General features: G+C 40.9%; 2 protein-coding genes across 4 annotated transcripts in view; one reads left to right on the top strand and one right to left on the bottom strand.

Annotated features, from left to right (window-relative positions):
- Positions 1-2,561: 2,561 nt before the first annotated feature.
- On the bottom strand, positions 2,562-8,076 carry LOC133122369 (large ribosomal subunit protein eL19). Of its 2 annotated transcripts, none has more exons than XM_061232328.1 (6): positions 8,032-8,076; positions 6,910-7,007; positions 6,051-6,180; positions 5,466-5,579; positions 3,048-3,158; positions 2,562-2,737 (listed from the first exon to the last, which is right to left on the bottom strand). In XM_061232328.1, the coding sequence occupies exons 1-6, from the start codon at positions 8,034-8,036 to the stop codon at positions 2,614-2,616; spliced, it is 582 nt and encodes a 193-aa protein (XP_061088312.1). In that variant the 5' UTR covers positions 8,037-8,076; the 3' UTR covers positions 2,562-2,613. The 2 variants fall into 2 exon arrangements, with proteins under 2 accessions (XP_061088312.1, XP_061088311.1); XM_061232327.1 differs by having other exon boundaries at positions 6,910-7,016; positions 8,032-8,072.
- Positions 8,077-9,552: 1,476 nt separating this feature from the next.
- The window catches only part of LOC133116139 (voltage-dependent L-type calcium channel subunit beta-1-like), a 65,563-nt gene continuing 52,042 nt past the window's right edge, over positions 9,553-23,073 (top strand). For both annotated transcript variants that reach the window (XM_061225421.1, XM_061225427.1), the window contains exons 1-2: positions 9,553-9,757; positions 19,895-19,981. In XM_061225421.1, the coding sequence (XP_061081405.1) occupies positions 9,671-9,757; positions 19,895-19,981 (174 nt within the window). In that variant the 5' untranslated portion in view covers positions 9,553-9,670. The remainder of the gene's footprint in view (positions 9,758-19,894; positions 19,982-23,073) is intronic.

A 23,073-nucleotide genomic window follows, 5' to 3' on the forward strand; every position in this document is an offset into this window, starting at 1 on the left:
ATTTAAATGGGGATATTTAAATGGGGAAAAGACAGTTCTATGATTTTAATGAAAAAAGAAAATGTAATTGGTCATGTGACCTGGAAGTGCGATAAAATATCAAACAACACGTTGTGCTGCGTTCTCTGAGGTCCTCTGATTATGAAACCGTTATTTTGAGCATTATGGCCTCGCTGTTTTTTTGAAGAGCTATTGTCTGAAGTCTGAATCTCAAATATCGAACATAAAACTAACTTTTTTATTGTTTTATTGTTGCTTCTTGGTGGGTTTGTTCTCATCAGATTAATCTACAGGGTTCAAATGTTTATATATGTGGTCATTCTAGCACTTGGAACTGTAGCTTACTTCCCTCTAGGTTTTTCAGCACATTTGTTCCTGGTTATGGTTATGCACTTTGTTGTACATCATTCTTCCAAATGCCTATAATGTAGCCTAATGTAAATTTAATGTGTGCATCCATGCTGTGGTTCCAGGGCCTTAGAAGTGGCATTGTAACCCTTTCCAGACTATTAAAAAAACATTTTCATCTCTTCTGAAACTGATCACGGCATAGTGTGCTTGTAGAAACGTTATGGTTACGAATCTAATTATCAATTACATTTGTTTTATTGATAGATTGGGTGACTAAGGGGGCAATTCACTTTTTCACATGGGTGATTAAGGCATTTGATATTTATTGTATTTAATGTGTTTTGTGTTCACTCTCGTTTCCTTTTGTCTAATAAAATATTTTGTCTTGAGATCAAAATATACAATAATAGAGGAAATCAGGAAGGGAGCAACACTGTAGCAGCAGGGAATTGTGGGTAGCAAACTGGATCAGAAGGATAAGGGTTCAGTGTTTTTGTCAGCCAGTCCATCAGCCTCAACAACGAGCACTCTTCGGTATGGGCCAGGCTGAAGATGCAGTCTTATCATTCTCACCAAGGAGCAGGTGGCCAGTTGGAAAAAGACAGCAGCCGGCATACACCACAGGACAGAAGGAAGGCTACGGGTTCAAATGGAGTTCATTTCATATGTCACTGCTTCATCTCAGTGCTTGGCTCATACAGGCTTGTTGGCTGCTATCTGCTAGTTTCCGTTTGCCAGGGTGCCAGTGAGCTCAGTGCCCGAATTCTCTGCAATCGGTCCTCATTGTGTATTTTTATCAAAGCATTTGTGTGAAAATCTATCTTTGAATCTCGGTAATTCCAGTCTTTAAATTATTATTATAAAAGACTTAACTTCCTTCTGGTGCAACATACATTCTTGTCCTATCCTTTCTAATACTTTGGTAGAGAAAAGTTGAAAATAGCCAAAATAACTTTTTTTTTCTTGTATGTTGAGACATTTCAATTTACAAATGTTACTCATGCTTGGCCTTGTGTGGTAACCTGGAATTTTCCACAGTACATTATCCACAGTTCTCCACTATGAGAAAATGTCAGCTCTTGGTGGCTCAAAAATAGCTTCTAGAAGGCCATGGTATCCAACAGCAGCTGTTTGCAGAACATAATTCTGTCAGAGCAATTTTAACCATTTTATTTTTTTAGATGCTTGTCTAAAATGTTTTTTCCCAGGGGAATATTTTCAATTTAAGCATTGACGTTAAATCGTGAATTACATATAAGCCACTCGAGTCCACCTTGCTGTTGATCCGTTTTCAATGCTCATTTTCATTGCGTGATTTAAATGAAAAACTGCCAAATGGGTATTCAGTGTACTAGGCAACGGTTACAATAGTTTATTCAAAGCCTTGTCGTGTGCACTTAAAATTCCATCCGTTCATTTTCCTTCCTTTCACCCCTCCTGATGAGGTTATTTTTTAATTTGCCACCCAATCGTATCATTAGGAACTCGACAATGCCGTTAGAGTCCCTACAGGGACCCCTGGAGGATAACAATGAAATAAGTTTACATTCCTGCAGGTCACAACATAGACAATTTAAACTGTTGGTGACCCTTTGCATCAGTAAAGGAGAAAACTATTTTGTAAATGGAAATCGATCACTACAGATCAGAGATGTATTGTATATAAAAGTGTTAAGATTAATGTAGCAAAAGGAGCAGTAATCAAGTCAAAAACCTATTGGCACTTACATAATTGAATTTAAAGGTTTACATTTTGAATATTTTAAATTAACAATTGTGATAATCGAAGTGGCATTTACAATGAGGCAGGTCAAACCATAATGGAGTTAGTCCTATGTCCTGGAATTTCCAATATCTCAGCAACAATGCCTCAAAATGATACTGGTGAGGATTTCCTCACCTCCCCTTTCCATACAGTGGGTTTAGAAGGAATCATGGAAACTCATGTTAAATTCAAACCCAGCTTAGATCGAGTACAAGTGCAACCACATGGTGGTGACAATTCACATCTTCACAGCATTGGCACCACACCATTCATACATTGGGACGCGTTTTAAATGCTTTGGACACCGACGATAGACATCTCTAATTTTACTCAAGATTCTAGATACATTATAGTAAAAGAGTCAGCCAGTATAAAAAAAATATAACTCGCGGAAATTACGTGGACCAAGCCAGAAAACTGAAAGCAAGACGCGGAAGCAAGCACCTTGTCTTTCTGTACATTTTATTAGCAGTGAAAATGGGACAGGGGAAAGCTGCTCATTTCTTGGCCTCCTCCTCCTTGGACAGAGTCTTCATGATCTCCTCCTTCTTGGCCTGGAGACGCTCCTCGCGGCGCTTGCGGGCTTCCTTTGTCTTGGATCGGCGGGCTTCAGCCTGGTCACTGCAGGGGTGGTGGGGGAGAGGGAGAGAGCATTCAGAAACCGGCCCTGGGGTAAAGACCGAGTAATCGGGAGACCCTGTGCTGGGGCCTTTCACGCCCTGCTTGACACCTTTCACAAAGTAAACAGTCAGCCTAGTTTGTGGACAACTTTTTTGCCTAAACTCATGAAGATGACTCAGTTGGAAAATCCAATTGTCAATGTATATGAAAGAATACCAAGCGCCAGTCAGGCTAAAACGCCGAGGTATGAGCGAGGCTCGACTGGAGGCCACGGGGTGGGGTGACCGTCGGGCGCGGCGGGAAGACTTACGCCAGGAGCTTCTTGCGAGCCTTGTCTGCCTTCAGTTTGTGGATGTGCTCCATCAGGATGCGCTTGTTCTTGAAGACATTACCCTTCACTTTCAGGTACAGGCTGTGGTACCTGGAGGACAGAGAGACAAAGTCACAGGGCCGCTTGGAGGGCAAGGCGGTCAAAATGGAACATGCCCGTTGGCTTGGCACTGCTCCGGTGTGTGGATGCGCGCTCCCATGGTGCAGTACTGAATAAGGACTGCCTGTGCAGACTACAGTTGGCAGCACTGCAGGGCGATGCACAGTTAGCCATAGCATCAGTCAGGGAGGGAGGGATTCACACAACCAGGGTGACCAGTCTTATTGGTAGTCAGTAGGGTCGGGTAGTTTGGATTTTATCGGTTCCAGTTCTTAACAGCTCTGATTCCAATACGGTTAAGAAAAGGTCACATTTTTATACAAAAAGTGTTATTCTTTTAAGTGTTTATCCAACAACCAAGGGTATTGTTTCATTAAAATAACTAAAGATCTTTAACCTAATGATCACAATAAATTCAAGTAAATGCATACAATAAAGAGAACCTCAGTCAAAAAGAGGTGGCTAAACACAGAACAGACTTTCCAAAAAAGGTTTTTAATCGTTGAAATCAATGGAGAATAATTCAGACCTGATCAAATATAATTTCAGTTAATCATACATTTACATGCTCCTCCTCTCACTAATCTCCTTCATCATTCACACTTGTCTTTTCCTCTGCATTTTGCCTGGTCGTCATTTTCCCCATTTCCTCTTCACATGGAAGAGGAAATGCGCTGCATGATGTGGTCGCAATGCTTGTAGTTAAACAAATCGATGCTGTTGGCCCGTGACGTTGGCTACTCTGTCGATGGCAGATCCTGGGCAGATTTGTATGTTTGCAAAAGGGCTGTTATGTTTAAATTCAAGCTTCAAATCATATTACAATATGTGCATCAATTGGCATGTTTCTTTTGTGTTTTTGTTTGGGGGGGGGGGGGGGGCGGCGGTTTAACACCCATTGGTTTTCATTCCTTCTGCCTAACTCAATTGCATGTTTCACATGTCTAAAATAGACAATACGACTGGGTAGATTTGGGAAAAGAAAAAAAAGAAAGTATAGTATACATGCACGCATCCACATAACACATTTATGACCCCATCCCATCAATTTGGCAGATAATGTTATGTAAATAACTTTAAAACGATAACCCACGATAAGTATAAGTATTCAGCGAACAAACCTACCTTCATTTTATCAAACTAATTATAGTGCCCTCCATTATATTTGGGACAAAGACCCATCAGTTATTTATTTGCCTCTGTACTCCACAATTTGACATGTATTTAAATTGCATGTGGTCTGATTTTAATAAAGGGCATTTTTATTAATTTTGGTTTCACCATGTAGAAATAACAGCAGTGTTTATACATTTCAGGTCACCATAATGTTTGGGACACAGCAATGTTGTGTAAACTAGTGGCCATGTTTAGCATTTTATAGCACATCCTTTGCATGCAACATTATTTTTTTAAATATTCATTTGCATTTTTAATGCAAATCTGAAAGAGTAGAGTACAGAGGCAAATAAATGACATACCTTTATGGAGGGCACCATTATTAACCTACTGTTATAATACATTTTGTGTACACATGTGGTTGGAGAGCTGGCTAAGACAATGATTAATGGCGTTTTTGGCAATACTTTCTGGCCATCTAATGACATAGCTAGCGCAACACTAGATCTGTATAACAAATGGTCACTTCATTATGATTGCTGTGCTTTTCCTTTTTGCCTTTCCCCCCCCCCCCCCTCCTCCGTCAAGCACTTTGAGCTGCAGTCTGGTCTGCATGAAAGGTGCTATACAAATAAAGCTATTATTTAGATGTTATAATTATTGAAAAAAATATTAACAAAATTTTGAACGTATTCAAACGTATGCATTTAAAATTTAGATATTCAAAGTGGAATTTCTGCCAACAGTAGCCCAATCGATCCAGAGTTTTTGGAAATGTGAATGAAAATGCACGTTTAGGAACCGATAAGCAGAACCAAAATTGGTTATAATTTGGAACCTGTTCTCTGTTCTCAACCCTGGCAGCCAGCAACCCCGACAGACTACTCGCTCAACTAGGTCATCTGCTCAAGCTCATGTCCATACAAGCTCAAATCGTGGGCCACGTACCAAGATGCACCGTGACATCAGTTTTGGAGCTTGTGCTCACCTGTATTCTCCAAAATTGATAGCTGAGGCTGGAACCGGAAGTGACCGGGAAACTGATTGCACACTCAAGCTCGGGAGAAATGGCTGGAAAGCATTTAAATTGAACAATAAACGCACCAATCGCTGCTCCTAGAACTGAACCGTGAGGCATGGTGGATGGGGTGGTGAAAAGTCAAGAAACGGGCGTGCACTCACATGTGCCTGTCGATCTTCTTCGACTCCCTGTAACGACGGAGCAGACGACGCAGGATTCTCATGCGGCGCATCCAGGATAGCTTCTCCGGCATACGAGCATTGGCTGTACCCTTCCTCTTACCTGGGAGGATGGAAGAAGTCACGTCAGCATTCGACAGGGCCCATTACAGTATCCCCTCTAACATTGAATCTGCCAGCCAAAATCCATTTAAACACTTAGAGTAGAGGGTTCCCTGGTGTTGGCTAAATTCCCAAAGCTGCCAGATAATCATCCCCAGATTTGCGTAGAACTTTTCTTGCCCTTGCCATCTCAGCTGATGGGTGATGAGGGTTCTGGGGCAAAATGGCTGCCATGCATCACCCAGGTTGACGCTACACATGAGTGGTGGTTGTGGAGAGTCTTCCGTCATTATAACAGTAAAGCGCTTTGAGTGTGACAAAAGTGCTATATGAATGTCGTTAAGATTCATTCAATTAAGTTTCCACAGATTTCTCAATTTTCCTCCATTTTCTTACATCACTTTACTTTCATACAGCAGCGAGCTGTAAATCGTGACCCTCCAGCTGATATTACAGCAACAAAACCTCTTACCGGTGCCCATGTGACGTCCCTTGCGGCGTGCCAGCGTGTTCTTGCGGCAGCGGGCACGGGAGTGAACGGTCACGGGCTTCCTGATGATCAGACCATCCTTCACCAGCTTGCGGATCTGCTGGCCTGAGAGAGGCAGGACAGGGCAGAGGAGTCAGACGAGGCAAGCCCATTTTATGGGCTTCAAAAAAACAGTGAACTGCAACTGCTCTATTCGGTTACATCTAATGGTGGTCATGACAAATGAAAAACATCACAAAACTGCCAGTGGTCTCCCAGGTCCTGGAGAGTAACTAGGTCTGCTAGCTTTTGTTTTCACCTTAAAATCCGCACCCTATTGAGACCCAGGTAAGCAGGAGAGGGGAGTTAACTAATAAATGAATCTATTGGGAGGAATTTAGTGCAGAGAAACAAAAGCCAGCAGACCCTGTAGCTCTCTATGACCAGGATTGGAGACCACTGAATTATACAGTTAAACAGTTATACAAGCCTTCAGCCTTGCAATGAATCCAATCTGACCAAGTTAAATATGAGATCACTTAATATGTATTGCTCAGTCCAGCTTAAAACCTGAAGTCAGGCATGTCCAGACTTGCCTGGTAAATTAATCGCTAATTTCCTCAAACTACTTCCCAATTATAGCTCTCACCATTACCACTTAAGAGCAGAATTCCAGCAAAGCAGCACCTGCACCTTAGCACACCTGCAGTCGTCCCAGTGGCATACCATTTAATTACAGTATTTATCTGACCACTGCAGGTCTAATAGGTTCACCCAATCTTTGATTGAGCCAAGTTAAGTACTTTGCAGCCATTAAGCCCATTTAACTATGCAGAAAGAAACTCTTCCACTTACGGGAGTTGGCGTTGGCGATCTCATTGGTCTCATTGGGGTCAAGCCACACCTTCTTTTTGCCACAGCGCAGCACACTGGACGCCAACCGCTTCTGAAGCCTGAGCATGCTGACAGTTTACATTCAGTCACAGAAACAGTAAAGCATTAACGCACCAAGAACACCATTTCCCCACTTTCAACTTATTTGACGAATTGCATGTAATTCTAATCTTTATAAAGTGAACGCAACATACTTTACCAGGTGCAAGATAAGGTTGGTTGCATTTAGTAGGCACAATCTTTCAAGTTTAATTTCATAGGATCAACTTCAATTTCCTTCCATTTCTTTTTGCTCCCATGGGTTAAGATTAATATTAAAATAAATGAATAATGTAAATATGGAACACTTACTGTTAAAACAGAGACCATTATATAAAGTTAATTATGGTGTCAAGAAAGGCAAAGGCGATATTGTCTTTGAAAATAACTATGGCTACCATTACGATTCCCACCAAAGCAGTGTCTGGCTTCCAATGTAAAAATAGCGAACACAGGCAAGACTCGTGTAGCTGCATCACAGAGGCCAGACTAAGCTTGGTGGTGAACAATTTATTGTTTTTTAGAAGGTGTGAAACTTTATTAAATCTAAGCCAAGTATGGGAACACTAGCTAATATTACACCTAACAACCGAAGCACCACGTCGATACGGGTAGCAGCAGGTAGACACAGAAATCGGCAAACCGACTGCGGTTCGCGGCCTGCACATGCTGATGACACGTTAACATACTTGTAATACACATCTAAAAACGGCCAATTACCATTATAAAAAAACAATGTAACGATGATCATATAACGCATATACAATCAGTCGTCGGAATGTCACAAGAAGGGAACTGATAAAACGATAAATTCCAGATCTGCGTGGAAGACCATGCGAATATGCATTTCCGACCAGACAACATGGCCACCACGTTTGACATGGAGAACATTTGTCCACATTAAATACTTTCTCAACATGATTTTAGTCGATGTGAATGATGGTTTCTGATAATAACCATTTCATATGTAATCCAGATTGGACATTAAAGGTTATATTAAGTCTTTTAACATGATTTTAGCCAGAGCAACAACACATCGCTTACCTCATGGCTGCTGCAGAATGAGAAAAAGGAAAGATCCAGGGCCGAGAAGGAAACTACCATTATCACAAAGAGGAGGTTCCATTTTCTGTATTAATACAGGAGTGGCTCTGAATGCGCTTATCTCCAAATAACAAAACCATCGACAATGCATAATTTACACTTAAAATAGAAAATATTGTTCTGTAGAACAGCATAAATTATTAATTTGTTTATACCGCATGAAACTCAAAGGTTAATATGGTATGTCCCTATCCATAATTCAAAATAGTACATTCTAAAATGACGTCTACGTCCGTTGAATTGTGGGACATTTTGTCCTTAGTCTAAAATACAATTTTCTACCACAGGTCGGCAGTATTGTAAAAGTCACTGCATAGAAGAGTCATCGGGTGGAAATATCGACTTCTAGCTTTTGAATCCTGGTCCAAGGATGTTTAATATATTTGACGATAAATGGTAGTCATGCATTTCTGTGAGAATGAAAATGTATGTGCGACATTTTCAAATTGTTCCCTTGACTGGAAGCCCTCTGTCAGTGTGAGTGCACAATTGCACCCACAGTACTATAAGAACAATAAACTGAAAAGTATTGCTTGAATTGATCTTTCCAGATAAGTAAAGCCTTTTTTTTCTTCATTTTTTAAACCATTCTATGCAGATTAATAGAATAGATGTTAGACCTCTATTGGAAGAGAGCTGAAGCTGCACATACAATAATGACTACCTGTTAATCATATAGTATTATTCAACGTACATTTTATTGTTGGTTAATATACTTTGGTTTACTCAATGAATCCTAATTAAATGTTATTTACTTCAGAAATCATTATAAATATTATACAGTAGCCAGAAGTATGAGCCAGTAGCCTAATATGAATATTACTATTTGTTCTAAGTTTGGGATTTTTATTGATTATTGGATATAGTTATATGGTCTTGTTTTGGTATAATTTATTCAGGTGTTGAAGAACTGTTTCTCCACAGGTAGGTAAAGTGTGGAACGAGTGTGCTAGACTCAATTTTCGACCGCCCAACCACTTCACTAAACCTATGGAATAAAAAAACTTCAAGCAACATTGAACAATAAATAGAACGGCTCTCCAGAACTTGTAGTTAAATATTCTGGTAATATTCTGGTAATAACTTTCTCATCACGCATTTCCTAAGCATGTTTTATTTATCTTAGAGACCATGCTGAGTTTAGCATTGTAGAATGTGAAGATCGTGTCTTCGAACAATGGAGTAGGCTACTAATATGATTTCCCAGGAAGGGACACGTGTCAATCACTTACAGTAAATTTGGTCACTGAAAATGAACTCACAAGGCAATCTCCCAAATATGAATATTTTAATCAGTAAAGTATTCCATCCAATTACATGAAGATAATACGTGATTGGCTTTGGCGTGGTGCGTTGTGATGGGTTTGAAGGGTGTAGCCAAGAGAAAGAGGCGGGGTTAATCCTTCCGCAGCTGGAATCGCGAGCTCATTGTCTGCGCTTGAGGAACGGAGAGGTGACTGATCAGGGTGGGCGCAAAGGACAGAGCACTGGAAAAGAACATCTATAGTTTATCCTCAATGGCATACGTTGAGAGCAGAAATATATATAGAAAGTAATCATTTGGCTTTAAGGAAAATCAATGGTACAGAAAAGTACTATGTCCAGGACGCCTTCTACTTCGACCCAGGAGATCCAAATGGACATTTTTGATAATCCTACTTCACAGGTAAGGAAATTACATAATATATGTCCACAATACAAAATCGTAAAGGAAAATTAGTTCTCCAGTGTAAAGAAAATGGGCAATTAGAATTGTGCGTTCTGAAATATGGACTGATGGTCCGTGGTAGCCAGCTTGTTGATTTTTCAAGTATATCAATTTACCTCGTTCGCCAGGTATTGATTACGAAAAGGAGAGTAATCTGAAAACAGACTAAAAAAAACAGTTGAAAGAAATGGTTGCCATTGGTTCTTCGATAATTTCTGAAAACCAACTAACGGGAAAGGCGCGTTTCAGGATTTGGCTACTAAAAATGTTCAAATGACCACCGTGATCTACATCTCTGGGTAATCAGGGCGATGATAGCCTACAGAAAACCATTTTTTCTCATAATTGTTCTAACATTCTGGATGATTTTCATCGTGTGCCTATTAGCCTTATGTTTTAGGCGAGTAAATAACGTTAACGTAATATTTTTACGTAGTCCTCTCCTTCTTCCAGTACGCTAACGCTATTTGGCATAAAGTTTATTTCTTATTACGATAACACAAATTTCCAATTGTATTAGTAAGGAAAAGCATATTATTGTGATTTGTAAGTGTTTGTAAGTGTTATTTATGGAAATTCCGTTGTGTATTTTGGAATATGGGATATAGGAGTGGCCTGAACGCATCGCACAGTTGACAGCTGGGACGTAGCTCACCCAGTTACGCCTGTTTGTTTTGTGTCGCTTTTTTCCCTTTTGCTTTGAAGAGTCCTTTCCGATTCCAGCTAACGTTTAAAAAAGTAGGCCTACATGGTTTGTCAAAAACATAACGGCATCACCTCGCATTCAGTCATGTGAAAATACAATGTGTGCTCTTTGAAATGTATGAATCTAAAGGTTTAGGGTAAAATATTATTCTAGAGTACATATTGTTTTACTTTAACCCGCAATTTAACTTGAAGCAGGGTCGTGTTTTTTGCGGTATACCCACAACAGGATGTTGAGATGGCCGCGTACTGTTCAGATCCAGGCAATAGCTGGAAAACCTGACCGAAAGTCACGAAACGCTCTCATTCATTGTATCCATAGTGTTGAAAGTAAGTCCAGGTCAGATATGGGCCCAAGTCAGTGGTGTTAGCTAACGCAGTGGGCACAGTGACGCATTCAACTGACAAAACGTACCTGTAAATCATTCTGCCTGAAGTACACAGAAAATCTTCAGTGTTCATTTAACTCTTAACAGAGTACAGGGAACAAGATGGGTAAAATCTGAATTAAACCCTGCTGAATAAAGCAGCTCAAGCTAGGTTTTGAAACGGCTGGTAGCTGGTTGATCGGTTAGACCAGCTAATGCTCAACATGGTTTGACCAGCTCAAACTACAGCTAGCTGCATGTTTGGAAACCACTCGTAGCTGGTATTACAAGCTGAACATAGCTGGATTTTACACCAGGGAATGTACTCAATCAGAGTTTAAGAGTGGACCTGCTGTGTAGTCACTCACCCTGGATATACATTTCTGTTGCATTTCTGTCCTGCACTAAATTCTAAAGTATTTGTGTATAATAATAATAATAATAATAATAATAATAATAATAATAATAAGCTACTGTATCAGAGATCACTGTTGTATCTGTATTTCCGCCCTGGTTAACATTCACACTGTGTGTCAGTGAAAAGCAAAACAGTGTAGAAACATTGTTCACATGCCAGCTATGTTTAGCGTACATTACTGTAAGTCAGCTGTGGGGATGATTTTGATTCCTCTGCGCATAGTTGTGTTAACACTTCGATGTTTATAAAGTGCACACACCACAGATAGCCAAGTAGAAGTTAGACATTTTTTTCCCGTTATCCATGAAGGGCTTTGGTCCTGATCAAATAATCATTCTTTACATAGTCTGTTTTTCTTTTGTGTTTTTTCCATCTGATTCACAAGGTGTTAAAACGTAATCCTGAAAAGGACAGAAATTAAGCTCCATGCATGTACACCACACACATACACACATACACTCACAGTCTCCTCCTTGGAAACCACCTAATCTAAGAGCAAAACAAAACCAGACATTTAAATGCGGTTCCGGAGTGCTTTTTGAAATTGATTTGATCTTTTTACATTAATGCTGAACGGTTCGAGACAGATGGGCCTGTGCGGGGAGCTGATCAATAATGTATATTAAGTCCACAAGCCTCCTGTGGTGTTATATTGGCATATTTTGGACTTGTTGAGGCACCTGTAATTAACCTCTCCAGTATTCTGCTACAAGAGCTTCCCCCCATTCACACCTCCTCAGTCCCCCTGGTCATATGACTGAAGACCTGGCCAATGAGAACCTGCTATTGGTCACAGTTGTGGGAACATCATATGCTGTGGTTTGAAAAAATTTATAAGAGAAGACTCCCTGTGAAAAGTGCCTTCTCCTTTTTTCTTATTTTTGTTTCAGATTTTGATTAAAGTTTTCTCACAATTTGGTGGCCAATTGTACCCTGTTTATGTCAATCCCCATGTACTGCTGAGGATTCACCATGACAACCCTTTTCCAAGCTGTGCCTTCTGGAGCTCTGGAACATGAACCGTGGACCATGGCACAAAACCCAGTCGTGCATCGAACCAAAGTCCAATGCCTAAATGATAGTGGGGCAGACTGTAGAGTAGTTGTGGTTAAGGTACATGCCTGGGACCCGCAAGGTTGGTGGTTCAATCCCCAGTGTAGCCACAATAATATGTAATTAGCTGTGGCATCTACTTTCACCTTTTAAAAAAATATGGCCATGGAGAAAAATGTGCAAATGCGGTGATGCTTTTTAAATGCTTCCGCCCTCTTTTCTACTCAATTTCGCAATGCCCACTTATGCTCAAACTGCAACACTCATAGCAGCCTCTGTAGTTGATTTTGGATAGTGCACCTAAGTGCCCTCCTCCATATCATGTGATATCAGCCATCTCTTGTTATCATGTCGCTGTTTGAAATTTGGGCCCGTATAGACGTGTCATAGGAAAACACTTCAAGTACAGCTCAACAGACAAACTAGCAGGTGCCCGATGATCAACCATCCCTAAGACACACCCAGCTGAGCTGCTGGTACAAAAATGGCTGTAATTCCTACACACTATATGGATGTAAAAGCCCCCAAATTAATGCTGAAAGTCTGCACTTGAACCACATAGTTATTGTTTTATTTCAACTGTTTGTTTGCTGGTGTACAGAGCAGAAACACCAACAACATTGTGTCACTGTCCAAATACTTATGGACTTATAAGCGGATTACCACCCAGCAGCCCCGCTGCAGTGATCCTTATATTGTTTACGCCGTGTACAATTTTATGTTTTACGCCTGACTCTTCTGCAGACATCAAACATCACTAGTGTCATTGGCCCAAATGCACAAAACCACAGACTGGAAACCCTTGTCGGCCAATCACTGGAGAAACTGGACACAAGTACAGAATACAAATGATCTTATCTAACATTTTCCCATTTCTCTAGCGGGTGTTTGTTGTTTTTTTTTCCGGCATGTCTTATAGCAGCTTCTTGCGCTCACTGAGAAGAGTGCCGATTGGTGCTTATGTGGAAATGCTCATGTGAATTGGGGTCTGTCATTTGCACCACTGATGAAGCAAAGGATCCTGTTTAATGAGCCACTTTGCTTTTCGAGAGGCTGATTTTCAGCCACAAGGCCACCACCTTGGTGATTCTGCAAATTTCGCCGCTCGCTGATGACTCTCCCCAGAGACTCTCTGTCAGCCCAGTTTATTCTTTTGTTTTTTAGCTTTCCTGGTGTGTCTAAGGGTGTGTTGTAGCCTAGTGGTTAAGGTACATGACTGGGACCCGGAAGTAGGTGGTTAAAGCCTTGGTGTCACCGCAATAAGATCCAGACAGCTATGGGCCCTTGAGCAAGGCCCTTGGCCCTTGAGCCAGGCCCTTAACCCTGCAGTGCAAATACTACTTATTTATTTTATTATGTTCAAAGCAAACTGGATTGGCCAAGAAAAAGTTCAACTACTAGCTAACACTGGAACGGCCATGTTTTTTTTACTTCCTATTACTGGTACCCAGCAGTGCCTGTCTTGGCCAACATTACAGCATTGATTTCTGCACCTACAGCGATCTAATTTTATATAGATGATAAAACCATATGTTGCAAAAATATTTTCTTGAAAATATCAAGCTGAATCAATTTCGACATTTGTATTTCTAAATTATAGCGGTTTGGTTATATAGGCTAAGGGAAAAGGCATTGGACTATTACAGGCACACTGGTAAAAGCTCTAAATATGTGAAACAAGACAAAAAGCTAAATCATTTCTATAACTACTACATGTATGCATCCCCACCCCTGTCTTTATCAACTTCATCACATGATTGCAATGGATTCATTTTGTATGATTATATGTGGAAAATGATTTGAGATGTATCATTTCAAAGCGTTGGAGTGAGCGTTCAACCTGGGTATCAGCACCTTATGCCTATTGTCTGGGGAAGGACGAAGAAAATGGCACAAATAACATTTATTACTGAGTAAATTACAATTTAAAAATAGGCAGTTATTTTAAGCCCAAATATTTATTAAAAGTCATGGAAGGAGTGTATTGCAGTTACAGGGTCGGAGTAATTTTAATCAAAGTTTTAGCTTTTAGTCTAAATGGCCGATGACTTCGCCCCTGGCCTTTCTAGTGTTAAAAAAAGGGAGTAGGGGGAGTAGGGGGAATTGGGGGGTGTCAATTATTTTTTCTGCCAGCTTTCTCTGATGTACCTGTGAACTGTGAGGTTAGCTGCTGAGAGCAATCTGGCTTTCTGCCAGAGCTAAATAGGCTCCCTCAGGGAGGGATGAGAGAGGCGGAGGGAGATGGGTGAGATGTGGAAAGGGGACTGCTCAGTAAAGCTCTGTCTCAATGATTCAACAATAAAAGTCAGAGAGACACAGAGAGAGACACCAAGGCAGAGAGACCAAAAGACACACGGAGGCAGACCGTGTCAGACCGAGAGACCGGTAGAGATACACACACAGAGAGTGTGAGAGAGAGTGCAAGGGACCAAACTTAAAGACGAGCTGAAATCAACATGAACTTTTCCCAAAATTTTGCCAATTCTTTAAAGCCATATGAGCATGTCTTAATATTACAATTTTAATATACACTCAGTGAGGACTTTATTAGGTATTTATTAGACTTTTTAGACTTATTAAGTCTTCTGCTGCTGTAGCCACTTAAAGGTTTGACGCATCGTGTGTTCAGAGATGCTCTTCTGCTTACCACTCTTGTCATACGTGGTTTTTCGTTACTGTCACCTTCCTGTTGGCTTTGACCAGTCTGGCCCTTCTCCTCTGACCTCTCTCATTAACAGCACGTTTTTGCCCATAGAACTGCTGCTCACTGGATGTTTTTTGTTTTTTGCACCATTCTCTGCAAACTCTCGACTGTTGTTTGTGAAAATCGCAGGAGATCAGCAATTCCTGAGATACTCAAACCACCCTGTCTGGCACCAACAATCATTCCATGGTCGAAGTCACTTAGGTCGAAGTCACTCATTTTAGAATTTCTTCCCTATTCTAACATTTGGTCTGACAAACAGCTGAATCTCTTGACCATGTTTGCATGCTTTTATGCCTTCAGTTGCTGTGACATGATTGGCTGATTAAATATTTGCAATAACAAGCTGGTGCACAGGTCTACCTAATAAAGTGATCACTGAGTGTACACTTCATGTATTTTCTCACCAAATTCACTTTTTCCATCCACTTCCTGAAAAACGATTTGAACTTGATTTTATGTCACTGAGTACCTGTGGACATGTGTATCCATCAAAATTGTCGATCAATTTTCTGTTTCCCCTCCAGTCAATATACTTTTCACGCAGGGGTGCGCATCCTCATTTGACGTCCCCCTCCTCATTTTACGTCAGTCATATCGACTCCCCAAGCTTCAAAAATTCCCCCGAAAGATCTGCTTCACTAGTGTATGCATCATCTCGCGGAAGCTAGTGCTGCTTCAAATTCCGTTTCAGCTTGTGTTTAAAGAGAGCGCCTTTCAGAACCTTTGAGACGGGCCCTTTCTGATCCGGATGGTCCAGTGAGAAATGCCCCACTGGAGGGAGCACACCCAGTTTAATGCCTGAATAAGACTGGGAGTTAAGCAGGGGAAAATTTGAGCTTAATTCTCTGTTTTCTTTTGCCTGTAGAGCCATTTGAATTTATCTCAATGAAAAACACATTGTGGCACAAAATGTGATTATTACAGGTCCATAACTTTGTAAGGAAAAGGCCTTTATCTGTGACAATTTGTATCTAGAAGTAATTTGTAGAATTAATATTCATCGGGGTCAGAAAACACATCTACTGTCATTCATGAGATGTTTGGCCCTAAAAATGCACTTTGACCAATTTTGAGGGGTAAAAGTAAGTATTTCCAAAAGTAAGCATTTTTATTTGTACATACATGCATACAGACATACACTAAAGGTATGTTTTCATTTGGAGATAGAAAACATACCTTTGGTCCCTGGTGGAAAAAAAAGTGCAATATCTTGAAAACTTGAGTGAAGTAGATGATGTTTTCTGAGGTGACAAGGAATTTTACATCTAATGATTGTCTACCAATACACAGAAAGAGTGCTGTGGTGCGGCCTCCTGTAGTTGACATGGAATGGCCCATCGGCAAATCATCGTCAGCTCTTGACCTGTGGCTTGAAAATAGAAATGAAAGATCTTCACACCTTCACATGACTTTGCGCTACATACATTTTTTTTTTGACTTGGGCTTCCTTAATATGTAATTTCATTTAAAATGTCTGTATCTCAGTAATGTGATGATAAACAAATGGGAAAACTGAAGTAATATTTGAGATGAAAAAGAAAAAGCATAGGCAACATTAAGGATATGTGTGTTAGAGGACCTACCCACCATATACTCAGAAGTCAGCTGTTGCTCAACCAAACACGCAAAACATGAAAAGTTAAGGAGATGTAAAGAAGGGTCTACCCTATAACATATTAAATAATGAAAGAAATTGGAGTTTACACATTCTTTTGTTTAAGGACCATTTGTTTATTTTGGACCAAAAGTATTGTGATTGTGTATACCCTTGTTTGTAAGCTTTCCAATAATAAGGGAACCATACCGTTATGTTTATTTTGAAGAATGTATCTGTGTTTTTAGGTAGGGTCCAATATGGGTCAACTTTGCGACCCTGTTTCCTGAATGGTAGGTCATTCTGGTTAATCAAACCACATTCATTGATGGAATTGATTTCTGATGGAATGAATAAACTACATAAACTAGACAGTGTCAGTGTTCTTGTGGCTTTGTGTTTGTACCTGATTTGTGTGTGTGTGTGTGTGTACATGTATTTGCATGTGGGTGTGTGTATTTGTGTGTTTGTGTTTGTATTTCTGTGTGCTTTGTGCATGTGCGGGTTTATGTATGTCACAACATGGGTCGATCCATTTCAGGATACGACTTCTGGTCTTAATGATTTAATTGACTCAATCATATCTTATCTGGCATGTGTATCAGTACCGGCTACAGCTGTGGACTGCAAGTGTAACATCATGATTTTACTGTGCTCAAGTACAGGCTTGAACCAGGGTAATTTATAGAGCTGTCAGCAAATTAAAAACAAGGCAATTGGTTGGAATAAAAATCAGTACGCAGACCAACCCTCAAGGGCCGGAGTTGTGCATCCCTGATATGTGTATTTGTGAGTTTATGTTTGTGCATGCATTTGTGTGTGGGTGTGTGTTTGTGCATGTGTTTGTTCATGTATTGTATGCGTTTGTGTGTGTAGTTGTGTGTTTTGTGCATGTGTATGTAGTTGTGTGTTTTGTGCAAGTGTATGCATTTGTCAGTTTGTGTTTGTTTATGTATTTGTGTGTGTGTGGGTGTGCGTTTGTGCATGTGTTTGTTCATGTATTGTATGTGTTTGTGTATGCAGTTGTGTGTTTTGTGCATGTGTATGCATTTGTCAGTTGTTCATGTATTTGTGTGTATGTGGGTGTGTGTTTGTGCATGTGTTTCTTCATGTATTGTCTGTGTTTTTGTATGTATTTCTGTGTGTTTTGTGCATGTGTATGTATTTGCTAGTTTGTATTTGTGCATCTATTTGTGTGTGGGTGTGTGTTTGTGCATGTGTTTGTTCATGTATTGTATGTGTTTGTGTGTATGTGGGTGTAATATGCGCAGAGGATGACACTGGCGTGGCCCTGGCATTAGTGTGGCCTACTGTCTGATCATATAAAGCCAACATGAGGAAGGATCATCTTATCCATCAGGGTCCTGACGGCACCAAATGTAATTAGCGGACAGTGCGTCTCCATGGCAACGTGGCCACAGTGGGGCCTTAATTTAATGGAGGGCCCTGTTTGGGCCAAGCAAGCCATTTGCCAGGATCTGACCAATCCGATCACAGCATTCCAGACCACGACAAGTCATTAATACAGTCTCAGAAACAAGTTGGCTAAAAGCCTGCTTAGCACCTGTGCTTTAGATGCAGGAAGATGCAGTTGACGAAGCTCACATAGAATTTCACATCTTCCTGCTTTCAAAATGGCAGTTAGACAGGATCCTATAATACAAAGAACAAATTGTCTTTACTGTATATTGTATGGATTATTTTCAGTAGGCTATTGGTTTGCTTTGGCTGTGTCATCTGTAATGGTGTAATACAACTGAAATGCTAGGCTAATGCAGAATGCCTGTGTGTGTGTGTGTGTGTGTGTGTGTGTGTGCATGCGCGCGCAGAAAGACTGTTACCACTCTTTGTGCAGTATGGCATCTCATCCCATACCAACCATCCGACATGTCTCTCAGTGACCTGCTGGGGGTGCTCTGTCATTGGAGTGTAAAAGGAGTGTAGAAACTTTTGTAAAAGAAATGTACTATCCATTTTTGACATCCTTGAGTATGTTTAATACAGGTTTTAAGGGTACCTTTGTAAGGAAAAGCCCTTAATCTTTGAAAGTTTATGAGGTATCTAGAGGTAATTTTGTATGTAGAATTCATATGTGGCATCATGTAGGAACATATATCTACTTTCATTTTGGAGATATTTGGTCTTAAACATTCGTCTTTTTTCACTGGGGGAGGGGGGTCATATCTCCAGATAACTTTTTTCAGTGCCATTTTGTTTGTTAGTGAGAGTCATCTGAGAGTATTTTTTCATTGTGTAAAGATAAACATGGCGGCACGGATGGTGCAGTGGGTAGCACTGCTGCCTCACAGCAAGGAGGTCCTGGGTTCAAATCCCCGTTGGCCGGGGCCTCTGTGCGGAGTTTGCATGTTCTCCCCGTGTCTGCGTGGGTTTCCTCCCACAGTCCAAAGACATGCAGGTTAGGCTGATTGGAGAGTCTAAATTGCCCACGGGTATGAGTGTGTGAATAAATGGTGTGTGTACCCAGCGATGGACTGGCGACCTGTCCAGGGTGTATTCCTGCCTTTTGCGCAATGTATGCTAGGATAGGCTCCAGCCCCCCTGCGACCCTGTTCAGGATAAGCGGGTTAGGATAATGAATGAATAAAGATAAACATTTTACTAATAACATTAATGGAAAATTCTATTTGGCAATTTTTGCCACATTTAGACCTGCACGTAAACCAATGTCCAAAATTACCCCAACCTTCTGCTTTGGATATGTTGAAGTTACATCGTTAATCAACCTTTCTAGAAATATTTAGCTTTGGTACTCAGTGGGTTTTGTTTATACGACACTTCCAAGTAAATTATGTTTGTACATACATAAATCTAATTGAGTAGATAAAACACACCATTCAAAATTTGGGGTCATACCGTTATGTCTTTTTCTGATTTAATATTTTACTTTCTCTGTTTGTAATCGAACAATTCATATGTGGTCACAGCGCAGACTTTTAATAAATGGTATTTTTACCTGGAAAAATGACATGCTGAGGAGAATTGAACGTTACACCGGCGTGCTCTTAGCCATAAATATCAGTGCTGCTAGCTCACCCTGCACCACCTATCCTCTTCTGCTTTGGTTTCTGAATGCTTATTATGCATCTGAAGGGTCAAGCCTGTTTGGGTTTGGCGGGTGTCTGTGAGAAGTGTGCGTTCGCCTCCTCTCTGCGCTCTGGCTCTCTGCCGGCCCTCCCGTCTCCTCTCAGGCTCCTCCCCCCTCATTGCCATATGTCTCTCCTCTCCGCAGGGCAAGTACGCCAAGCGGAAGAGCCGCTTCAAACGCTCCGACGGCAGCACCTCCTCCGACACCACCTCCAACAGCTTCGTCCGGCAGGTAGGCTCCCCGTCCCGCCCGAGTGCCCCTTTCCCTGGACTCAGCCTCTCTCACGTGTGGGGCCTGGGACTTACAGGAGAGGCAATGTTACAATAGCCTGCGGTAAGATAACATGGTTGCCTTTGCAGCCGAGGGTCAACAAATCATTTTGTCCCATGATTCCTTGCCCCACTCTTGATTAGGGATGCAGTCCTCCAACTTTCCGCCTTCTATACTGTGTCCTGCTTTCTGTTTCCCTGTCCTTGTTCCTTGGCTGTGTCTTGTGTTTTTCATTTTCTGTTCCCTCTGTTAGTCTCATACACCACCCCCCCCCTCCTTTCCCAAATTCTTGCTCTTATCGTAAACGCTGTTTATTTCCTTGGCAGCCACCCACGGCCGAGGTGACTTGTTGCTTTTATACTCTGCTCTCTTTATATTCTTGGACATATTTGAAGGAACAGTAATGAATACAGTTTAGACTAATATGGAAGCGATACAAATGAGGGATTAAATGCCTTAGCTCTTTGCTCAGTCTGCTATTAATGCCTTCGGGAAGTGTTTGCATGTTATAAAGAAACACCCCCTACTTTGAGATTCATATCTACAATTTGCCAGATGTCTTATACTACTAAATTAGTATCTACCAATTACATAACAGGTTTGTTTCAGACTATATACACTAAAACTTGTTCCTCTTAAGTTTCCCACAGTAGTCATAGGTTACCCTGACCATGTACATAAGATTGAGGGAAGGACAACAACACTCATCTACACAGCACCGCGTCTGCACTGGCCTCTTTGGCATTGCCGCGTGCCTCCCCAGAGCCAAAACATCCGGGAAACGAGATAATCAAACTAAATTCAGATTCACGTCCTTCAGGATTTATTCACTTGAAGAAGGCAAGCCTGCCATTAAGAAAATCTTTTTGTGTATGTTTAATTGAATTTTGTAGTCCTCTCTGGAAATGAGCAGCCCCCGGGGCATGCGGGTGTAGCCAGGCACTGAAGAACGGGAAGCACTGTGAGAAACCCCTAAAGACACTGTATCGGGGCTTTCCCAGAACATACACAAGGGTAGCAAGCACGCCCAGAGGGCATTTCCCGTATGTTCACAGGCATGCCAAGAGTCAAATAGCCGCTATGTGGCTATTTAAGCAGTTAAATGAATGCTATGTACAAATTAAATTTGTATTTGCAGATTAGCTACATTTTCTGTGGAAGTAAAGGTCTTTCCCAAGTGGTACGCTGTAAAATGTCCAGCATTAATTGAACTGTAACAGACGTGTGCATATCTATTACACATTTGTGACAATTTCAGGGTTGTACACACTCCACATTTTGCTGGCTCAAGATGAGGTGGTTATTTAATCATGATCAAGTGATCAAATTTACATTTACTTCTTGTTAGTCATGCGACTTATACTTTTTAACGGTCAGTAACGTTCAGCTGATGACTGTCCTCCCGCTGTCTTTTCACCTGCTCCTCCCTGCAATTTTTTTATTTTTATATACTAACAGGCCAATTAAAAAAAAAAATTAATTGGACATGCTTGGGTGCAAAAGACCTCAACATTTACCTGCCCGAATGCAGCAAACTCAGGGTGACATCTTATTATGCGCTCTGTATCAAATAACGCTGCTGTAGCTTAGTAGCTGTAGCAGCAAAATTTGATCGAGGTGGCCGTCTCAGAATTCTCTATGCAGGAACAACCCCGGTACATAACAACTGCACATTTGTGATTATTTCAGGGGTGTACATCCACTACACATTATATTTCCTGGACAGCGGGCGGCCTGTAGCGTAGTGGTTAAGGTAAATGACTGGGACACACAAGGTTGGTGGTTCCAATCCTGGTGTAGCCACAATAAGATCCGCACAGCCGTTGGGCCCTTGAGCAAGGCCCCCAACCCTGCACTGCTCCAGGGGAGGATTGTCTCCTGTTTAGTCTAATCAACTGTACGTCACTCTGGATAAGAGTGTCTGCCAAATACCAATAATGTAAAAAATTTTACATATCAACTGCACATTTGTGATTATTTAATTATTTCATTTTCTGAGCTGTATACCCACACTCCTGGTCTTCTACAGATTTCAGAGGTGTATACCCTCTCCACATCTTGTACATATCTACTGCACATGGGGGTGTGCACTCACTACACATATTGTTCATATCATACATTCGTGATCATTTCAAGGGTGTACACACACTACATCTATCACATACCTATTACATATCTGCAGTATTTTCAGGGGTGTACACTCACTCATGTAGCAAATATCTGTTCCATATCTACCACACATCTCTGGTGTAACCGGGAATAGTCATGTTGTTATAGCTCTACCCTGTATCTATCCACAGTGGGCTCCAAATGTTTGGCACCCTTAATAAAAATGGAGAAAAAAACTGCGTATAATAAACAACATGGATAATGATCTATATTCTATGTTCAAACCTATGAGGGAAATACAATACAATATTCTTTTTCCATACATTTACTCTCTTATTTCAATGTTTTTTATTTAGTAATCTCATTTTTTTCTGGAAAACAATTGGCACCCCTAGCAATTATTGCAAATAGAATCAAACAAAGACAAATGGGCAAAACAGAGTTACTTACTTTAACTTGCTTCCTGAGTATAAAAATGAGGCAACAAGCATGCAAAATCCCATTGTCAACCATCAGCATGGGAAAAGCCAAAGACCTGTCACTTCAGAAGATTCAGAGGGTAATTGACCATCACAAGTTGGGTAATGGGTAATAAAAAATACATAAAATATACAAACCACTTAGCACAATAGCAATAGTAAAAAGGTGTAAAACATATGGAATGGTTGCAAACTTGCCAGGAAGATGCAAGTGCATATTATCCCCACAGACAGTTAGGAATATGGTGAGGGAAGCCAGAAGTAACCCAATGATCGCAGTTTAAGAATTAGAGATTGGTTGTGTCTTGGGGTCACCAAGTCTAAAAAATAGCACCTCCATACCAGCAAACTCTTTGGAAGAGCAGCACGAAGACAGCCCTTACTCAGCCCAATAAACAAAACCAAGTTTTGCAAAACCGAGTTTTCCAAATTGGAATTATGACTGGAAGAGAGAGCTATGGTTAG

The sequence above is a fragment of the Conger conger genome, chromosome 2 (assembly GCF_963514075.1).
Source record: "Conger conger chromosome 2, fConCon1.1, whole genome shotgun sequence".
Classification (NCBI taxonomy): domain Eukaryota; kingdom Metazoa; phylum Chordata; class Actinopteri; order Anguilliformes; family Congridae; genus Conger; species Conger conger.

Coding starts and splice junctions, on each gene's coding strand:
- LOC133122369 (XM_061232327.1), bottom strand. Junction 3,159..5,465: donor AAGAAGATCGACAGGCACAT/GTGAGTGCACGC, acceptor TCTGTCCTCCAG/GTACCACAGCCTGTACCTGA. Junction 2,738..3,047: donor GCTCGCAAGAAGCTCCTGGC/GTAAGTCTTCCC, acceptor CCACCCCTGCAG/TGACCAGGCTGAAGCCCGCC.